General features: G+C 42.4%; 1 protein-coding gene across 6 annotated transcripts; it reads right to left on the bottom strand.

Moving 5' to 3' along the window:
* Nucleotides 1-6: 6 nt before the first annotated feature.
* On the bottom strand, nt 7-8,432 carry TRNT1 (tRNA nucleotidyl transferase 1). Of its 6 annotated transcripts, none has more exons than XM_080625212.1 (9): nt 8,298-8,432; nt 8,001-8,148; nt 7,105-7,298; nt 6,380-6,518; nt 6,000-6,126; nt 5,281-5,474; nt 4,843-5,093; nt 3,308-3,562; nt 7-2,368 (listed from the first exon to the last, which is right to left on the bottom strand). In XM_080625212.1, exons 2-8 carry the CDS (start codon nt 8,146-8,148, stop codon nt 3,314-3,316), a joined length of 1,302 nt encoding a protein of 433 aa, XP_080481338.1. In that variant the 5' UTR covers nt 8,298-8,432; the 3' UTR covers nt 7-2,368; nt 3,308-3,313. The 6 variants fall into 6 exon arrangements, with proteins under 6 accessions (XP_080481338.1, XP_080481340.1, XP_080481337.1 ...); XM_080625214.1 differs by having other exon boundaries at nt 7-2,245; XM_080625211.1 differs by having other exon boundaries at nt 7-3,562.
* Nucleotides 8,433-8,474: the final 42 nt, after the last annotated feature.

Below are 8,474 nucleotides of genomic sequence, written 5' to 3'. Positions count from 1 at the left end.
GTCTAGCTAATCTGTTAAAAAGGTAATACTACCACAGTCTGTGTGTCCTTTTCCTATTCTATTCTCTAATCACATTAATTCCAAAAAAACAGTCCATGCCTCCTCACTTCACACCTGTTCTGTTCTATTCTATTCTATTCTATGCTAGTGCCTATGCTATTCATTCCAAAAGGAAACGGACCCGCAGTCCATGTCTCCTCGTTTTACTCCTATTCTATGCTGTGCTATTCTATTATATCCCATTTCTATTCTTTACATTGTTCATGTGCCTTGTTTCTATTCTGACAGGACACATGGATTATTTAGTCTCAGGTCATTCTATGCTATGCTATTCGTTTTGAAAATGAACGTGAGTCACATACCATGCGCCGTTATTCTATTTATGTAAGTAGTAAAAATTCACACTGTTTTGCGTTATAATTCTATTCCATTCTATTTGTTTTAAAACCTGCAGAGTCCCTGTGTCCCTATTCTACTTATTTGGAAAAAAAACCCAGAACTCACACTGTCCCTGTGTCCTCATTCCCTTCTATTCCGTGCTATTCTAATCTAATCAATTCTATGCTATTAATTTTTAAAACTCAGTGTCCCTGTGTCATTCTATTCTATTCTATAAAATTATGTAATTTTGTACGTTATTAATATGTGACATTGTATAATATATGCATTATGTTGTGTGATATAATAAGAGCTATGTATTATATCTGTGATATATGTATAATACTTATTACAATAGCTATGATGTATGTATTGATTTATCTATTTATAGAGCCATAGCTAGGCTGGGGAATGTGGTGCTGGGGGATGTGGGGTGCGGTTGTGGATGTTTCAGGCCCAAAGTTTATGGCTCTGCAGAGAGAAGGAACTCTGCCCTTTCCCTTGGAAGTGCATCCAAGCTCCTCTGGGCTTTTGATCATTTTTACAGATCATTACATCTTGAGAGAATGGTAAAAACCTTCATTAATCCTCCAAAGCCACCTGCAAGCACAGCAGGTTGTTAGTTACCATTTTGCCCTTCACAGGTGGCTCTGGGACGACAACACCCCAGAATGCACAGGGGGCTCGCTCCCCCTTGTCCCAGCTCCAAGTGCAATGAGAGTTGCCTTTGCCCACAGGAATAAGGGGAGGTTGCTGCTTTACTCCTTGCTGATACAGAGCCCATGGCCAAGGGAAGCCCACCAAATGGGAAGTGCTGATCTTCAACTGTTTTTTCTAACAAACCCAAGGCATAAAAGACATAACACAAACACTGGGAGCCTGGTTTGGTAAAGGCTGTAGCACTGGAGAGCTGGAACAGCTACCAGCTAGCAAAGCATTGCAGGTTTTTCTGATGTGTAACTATAATTAAACACAGTGTGAATGTTGTTTAATTAGTCCAGTAAGCTGTTCAAGAAGACTACTTTACACAACAGTTTGATACGTGAGATGAAACTGTGTATGTCCTAGTTTGATATTCAAGTAGTCATACTCTATAAAGTGTTTATTCAAACACAACATTTGCCCAGGACTCAAGCTGGTACAGCTTGCTTACGTGATGCTATTATTTTGATTTAATCCAGTTTCCCTTTACTAGGGTTTAATTTCTGTAGAATACAGTAAAACAGATGATATGCTCACTGGAAACCTCAAGCATAACACTATTTTTTAAGTACTGATTTGAAGAAACATGCTAACCATGCTGAATTCAAAGCAGAGCTATTTCAGTACAATGCTTGCAGACTAATCCCTTTGTGCTGCTCTTCACAAGCACTGGAGATAGTAAGTTTCCAGCTCATGTCCTTCAGAATCCTCTAAGTGGAGTTTGACCCTGACAACAACTGAGGGAAGCAAAGTGTAGCTGCCAGTGTTTACCACCTCCACACATGCTGCCTTAAAAGATAGGGTTTGGTGAAGCATTCTTCCAAGGAGTTCACTGTAACACTACATTTGATTACTTGTCTCCCTCCCACGATTTCAGCAGCTCAGTAACTTGCACAAGAATGCTTCAATTTAATGACATACTTAAACAGCACCATGGTCTTAGGAGAGTTGCCTATTTAACAGAGAAAAGCAGCACTTCTTTTTCTTCCCTTGGTGTCTTCCTGCAGTTCCTACATACCTTCAGAATCCCTTGTGTAGGTTTCCTTCCCCCATGAGCTTTAACTAATAGCCTTTAATTCTCTTATTTTCCAAGTGTTACCAACATATTTATTAATTTTGAAGACTTTCCATCTGACCACATTCAGACTGCAGTTTTAATATAGATCTGTTCAGATAGGAGAAATGTACAAATAATTAATACAAGCAGCACAGGGAAGATCCTGGTGTGAAAGTAGTAGGAATATTACAACTTCTTCCCAAAATAACCTTACTGATTTCAACAGAATGTCTGCAAAACAGAGAAGAAATGAATACATCTGAGTTACAGAAGGTGTGTGAATTGCTGAAGGCACTAGTACTTGCTCAATAAAGGTCTCCACACTGCCTGGGCACACCAATGCTGTCATCTCAGTTCTACTTATACCTCACCAGGAACAAGAAAGCAGAACTTAAGTACACATGTACTTAAAAGTAAGTACTTCTGTACACATGGCTAAGGAGAAGTAGGGAACCAGGATCTCCTTCCCCTTCTACTATTTATTAACATTCACAGTACATTTCCCACACAATGTTGAAAACATACTGCAGAACCCTTCACTAGTTTTCTACGGATAGAGTTATTCAGTGATAAGTTACTGAAAAACTACCACAGAGAAGTAGTTCGTAATACTGACTAAGCTAAGTCATCCTTTTAATCTAAAATTGAGTCTGGACAATAAAAAACTGTAACAGAAAACAGACTTGTTTTACATAGCGAAGACTGCGCACTGCTGGAGTATTTCAATCTGCTAGCTCACTTTAACTACAAAAAGAGTTAGAGCTCGTTATTTCTAGCCACCATCACTCTCCTAGACACAAAAGGTCCCCAGTGATTTTATGTAGAGGATGGGAACACCTTTCTTTGAGGGGGTTGGATTTGTTTAGATGTAGCAAAGTCAGGATGAGAAAAATTCTGCTGTCACCTCTGACAGCCCAGAGTCAAGTAGTAAATATTTATCATTAGAATACAAGTACAAGAGGTAGAGGATGTGAGATCTGGCACTACTGTTTTGCATCACTACAAAATTAAACCTCGCCTTGCAGAAGTTATGAATTAGTACCAGGAGAACTGCGCTGTCTGAAGATCTTATATATGACACACACTTATCAGTCAGCAAGTACAGTCTCAAAGTATTTACTGGTATCTCAGTTACACTTTGAATAGGACAAAAACTGTTCTCTTGCTTACTCAATTTTACAACTTCTTTAGGCAACTTAACAGTTCTTCTTTGTCCATGTGGTACCCACTCTTCTTCCATTCATCCCTTAGCTGCTGTAATGCTGCTCCAATTTCTTTTCCAGAAGACATGCCCATTTTTCTTAAGTCATGGCCACTAACAGGAAAAGAAGGAACAGTCCATTGCTGCAACTCCTGTAAAAGATGATCTTCTCCTTGGTATTTCAGAAGCTCGCAGATCTTGGAATTTGTATTAGCTTCCCTGGACTAGAAGAAAGAAAAGAGAATTCACTGTAACACAGTAGAAAACAACTCAAACTGTGCTCCACACTACATTATTCCCATGACATCTTATTAGGCAACATCTGGACAGTAACGTGGAATCATGAAAGTGAGGATCTCTCCTGCCTCACAGGTTTTAAAACTCAGTCCTAACTTGGAGGCTCTGGGAGATCCTTGGAGACTTCTTAAAATTCCAGGTAACAGCTATAACCATTATCTTCAACCTCCAGCTGGAGAGAAACTACTATCATTCCTGTGAGAGAAAGGCCTCATTGCAGACTGCTGTCTCCTGCCTTCAGTCTCAGGTGCTACAACATAAGTCAACAACTTCACCTGAAATTAACTGAACTTTGCTGTGGAAGAACATCACAGGCTGCCTGCTGAACAGGATGCCCTAAAAAACCCACATACCAATGCTCCAGGAATTGCACTGACTTCCCATACACAGTTCAAGGAGTTGAATTTCACATAAAAAAAAGCCCTGGAGTCTCTCAAGGTCCAGATCCTGCCTCGTGTTTTAAAGCAAAGGGAGATCAGCTGGGACAGCACAGCAAACTCAGTCCCTAGGTATGTTCACATGGAACTTCTGTTTCAGATGATTGAATATGACACTTGGCAGCCTGAGTGAAGGGTAGGCTTTTAAATTCAGTCAAAAAACTGCTACAGAACACAAGGTATTAGGAACTGATAAAAATACAGTGGGATTCTTGTTTGTTTTAAATAATCTCTTTAAAATTAACTTAAAGCCTCAATATTCTGGATGGGAAAGAAAAAAGCTTTTGAACCCAAGCAGAAATGGCAGCTACTTATCCTCTAGTAAACTCTGGTGAGGTAAAAGGATCTTGTTATAGCAAAAGTTTCTAGAGACATGCCAGGACATTTTGAATAGCTCCTGTTAACTCCGGGTCCCTCTCCAGAGGAAAAACAGAGGGAAAACAAGCCAACCAATCCACCCCACCTTAGTTACCCTGAACTAGTAGAATACAAAAAGATATTCTTCTAGTTACTGTGAAGATATTACACTAGGAGCAATCCAAAGTTTGCCAATACTTTTTGCATCCCACCTTTCTGATGAGAATATCATGCTCTTTAAAACCCTGGCAAAAACTTGCCAAAGACCAGTAAACAAGCCTGCCAATGAAATGGTTCTCCCCTGACTCCAAGGCCCTTTCCTTCCCCTAGGCCCTGTCACCTCTGCTATTCTGTAAAACTGGAAATTTGGCTTACTGTGTAGAGCAAAATAAAGCAGTATGAAACACACTTACATCCATGATGACGTCCTGATACGGTTTAAGTGGTTCTGGACCCATAGCTTTGGTTAACTCTTGCCGGTGCTTCATTAAAAAAAGGCCAAGATTTTTTTCTTCTTTTGAGATTTTCAGCCTCAGATCAAGATTTGTGATGTCATCCTTCCCCTTGAACAATGATGTCAGAACAGTCATCGGTTTCGGACACAGATTTTGTACGTTTTTAGTGACTCTGGCAAATTCCTCTAAATCTCCATCAAGTGGCAGTCCTAAAGGGACACACACATGGAAAAAAAAGTACAAGAAAGCGTCAATAAGAAATGCGGATGTTTGGTAACACAGAGAAAAGTAATCTACTTCTTTCTAAGTAAAACAAAGTTTTATCTCACTTTGCCATTCTGCAGTTCTGCTTGTGTATGATATAGGAGTAGTAAATCAATTTTCATTTCACTTTACCTATGTATTCAGCAATATCCAGCTCATACATAAGTTGAACCAAATGATTTACATGGTTTCCAAGAAGAATTTTTTTCAGTTCCACCCAAATCCTTTCTCCTGATATTCCAGCCAAACCTTTGGCATTTTCTTTAATTGCTTGCAGCGTACTAGATTCATGAACATCAGGTTGCTCTGCGATTCTTCCATAAAACCTGCCAAATAAAACGTCTGTATGTTAGAATCAGCACAGTTATTCCATTTAGAATCGTATAATTGTTTAGGTTGGAAAAAGACATTTAACATCATTGAGTTCAACTGTTAACCCAGTGCTGTCCAGTCCATCACTAAACCATGTCCCCAGGTGCCACGTCTACACATCTTTTAAGTCCCTCCAGGGATGGTGACTCCACCACTTTCCTGGGCAGCCTGTTCCGATCCTTGACAACCCTTCCAGTGAAGACATTTTTCCCCAATATCCAATCTGAACCTCCCCTGGTGCAACTTGAGGCCACTTCCTCCTCATCCTATCACTTGTTACTTGTGAGAAGAATTTATTTCTGCTATTCAGAGAATGAATGTCACAACAGTGTTAAATATTCCAACTTCAAGTACAAGAGGAAACTTAACAATACGACAATTACATCACTTTTTACATCACTGATCTCTTTTTGCATATTTCTGAAACCTTCGACAATGCTTGGTTCGTTTCTTTAACTAGGAAAAGCAAAACCTAGCACCTGAAATATCTTAGGATTCGTAAATAATCTTCTTGTATCCTCTCAGTTGCCTTTCCTACGAATCTAATTTTCTTGTTTTTCAAGTCTTCATATCCATTAAAAAAGTCATACAGCATTCCATCCAAACCTACAGAAAAGGAGAAAAAAAAAAAAAGTAAGAATACAAGTTTACAAACATGGCTGGCACAACTGAACACTCTCATCTGAAAATACACAAGACAAGCTGTGTGATTTGACTTGGTTTGTCAGATCACCTCACATACTTGTACAGACCTTCCAGCTGAGACCAATAAACAAAACTAAAACAGACCAAGAGAATTTACTGGCTTAATTTGAAACGCAGTGTTTCATCTAACTTACTTCCTTTTGAAAGGACTTACCTAAAAACATGGAATTGATAGTCAGATCCCTCCTTTCAGCATCCTTTTCCCAGTCGGTGGTGAATTCCACCTCTGCATGTCGTCCATCGGTGACAACATCTATTCTAAGAGTAGTAATTTCAAAATTCTGTTCATGGAGCTGAAAATCCCACAGACATTGTTACTTCAACGTGACCATGAATACACACCAAGATCTGTATATCTTTTCAGCCTCATGTTTGTAGACAGTCAGTGCTCAACCTGGATACATGCAAACCAACAGGTACCATGTTTCTATACAGAGCAGACAACCAAGAAATACAAACACCCAAAAATAATCCCTGCATTATTGATTTTCTAGGTAGCCTGCAGAAACCTGCCTGCAGAAGATGGAATAAGAAGTAGAGAAATGAGCAAGGTTGAGGAAGTGACACCTGGGAAATCAGGAGGAGGAAACACTAGGATCTTCCTCACATGATCTGAGCATGTGGGGGGGGTCTACGTTATGTTTTCTAGTGATGGCACAGCAGCATGAATGGGTTATGCGGAGCTAACACGCATTAAAATATGGTAATAAATTGAATTCTACAAAGAGTAAGAAAAAACCAACTCACTCCATACTTTAAAGCAGGGTCTCATTTAAACTCTTACTGCGATACTTTAACAAAGAAGCATGCTACCAGTTCTCTACTGGATATGCTGCACGAATGCAGTTAGAAAAGATCCAAATCAAAACACAAACCAACCCTGGCAGTAATGGTTCCATGTTTTTCTCCTTTGTTATTGATGAGACGAACACCAGCAGATGTGAACATTTCCTTCATCTCTGCTGGCGTAGCTGTAGTGGCAAAATCTACATCTTGTGGTGTCATTCCACTCAGTAAATCCCTCACAGCACCTCCTGCTATCCTCAGCTCATAGTTCTTCTTCTCAAACATTTCTGGGAAGGAAAAGAAAATTAGGAAGCACTCTCCCAAATACACACCATAGCACACTGTCAGCCATACCCTTACTTTTTCACACATTAAGGTGATAGCTGTGGGAATACATACTCCATATGCAGTAAGCATGCATGTACCTCACAGCTTCATGCAAAATGCACAAATTAGGTACTCAGCTGAGCAACCAGAGGTATTGTCCCAGTCATTTCATTTCTTACATATTTTTCTGGGGCATTTCTGATAATTTAAATATTAACAGGTTTATAATCGATACTGGGGTGCTCTGGGCTGCAGAACAGCTTGAGCAGCCAGTAGCCAACAAAAACACTCAGTTTAGTTATGGCAGAGCACAGTGAATGGTGAATCCAAATTTCTTCAGTAAAAACACCCCACAACTGTCAGCTCCACCACGTCCTCTGAGGTGCCCAGAAGTTGCAGTGGCCGAACCTAAAGAGCAGCAGACAGTTCCCAAGGCACCGCAGGAATCCAGGCTGCCCCCCAGGACCGTGACCCAGCCGCAGAAGCCGCTGCCCATTTCCCTCGTAAGGGCATGAGGTGCTGCGCCTCATCAGTGACAGGACGCAAACTGCAACGCCTGCGTTCATCGCCATGGCTCTCCAGGCCGCATTTCGTTCACCGCACGCCACCACACGAGGAGACGCTTCGGAGGCCCAGGCCCAGCCTCCCCGTGCTGTACTCACCTGCCACGCTGCGGAGCCCTGGCGTGAAGAGGGCCTGGAACTGTGGGGACTGCAGCCTCATGACGGCCGGCGCTCGGTGCCGCAACCGGAGCGGCGGAAGCAGCCGCAGCCCGGCCCTGCAGGGCAGAAGCAACACCTCAGCCCGCATCTGCGGAGAAACGGCGACACGATGCGTCAGCCGCGCCGAGCCGAACGGGCTTGGCCTCCGGCCTCCCCCCGCTATCCCAGCGCGGAGAGACCCGCTTCCCCCGCAGGTACCGAGCTCCCTGGCCGGCCCCGCCGCACTCACTCACTCACCCACCCGCGGAGCTCCTGCCCGCTGCGCCGGCGGCGCTGAGCCCAAAGAATCACCTCCTGCCGCTCGGCTTGTCCCGGCGCCCTGAGATGACGTTTAACGTCGCGCCATGACGTTGGCGCCGCCACTGCGCGACGCAGCTGGGCGCGTCCGCCTCCGGGAGGCGGGGTCCGGGCGGT

This window comes from Psittacula echo, assembly GCF_963264785.1.
Source record: "Psittacula echo genome assembly, chromosome: 9".
Lineage (NCBI taxonomy): Eukaryota > Metazoa > Chordata > Aves > Psittaciformes > Psittacidae > Psittacula > Psittacula echo.
The sequence above is the reverse complement of the archived record's forward strand: the minus strand, read 5'-3'. Positions and strand labels throughout refer to the sequence as shown.

What these genes read in the sequence shown, in the direction of transcription:
- TRNT1 (XM_080625211.1), bottom strand. Translation starts at nt 8,148, where the DNA reads ATGCGGGCTGAGGTGTTGCTTCTGCCCTGCAGGGCCGGGCTGCGGCTG. An exon ending in ATGGAACCATTACTGCCAGG is followed by an intron (nt 6,519 to 7,104) that starts GTTGGTTTGTGT and finishes TGGGATTTTCAG; the next exon opens with CTCCATGAACAGAATTTTGA. An exon ending in ATCAGGACGTCATCATGGAT is followed by an intron (nt 3,563 to 4,842) that starts GTAAGTGTGTTT and finishes TCTTTCTTCTAG; the next exon opens with TCCAGGGAAGCTAATACAAA.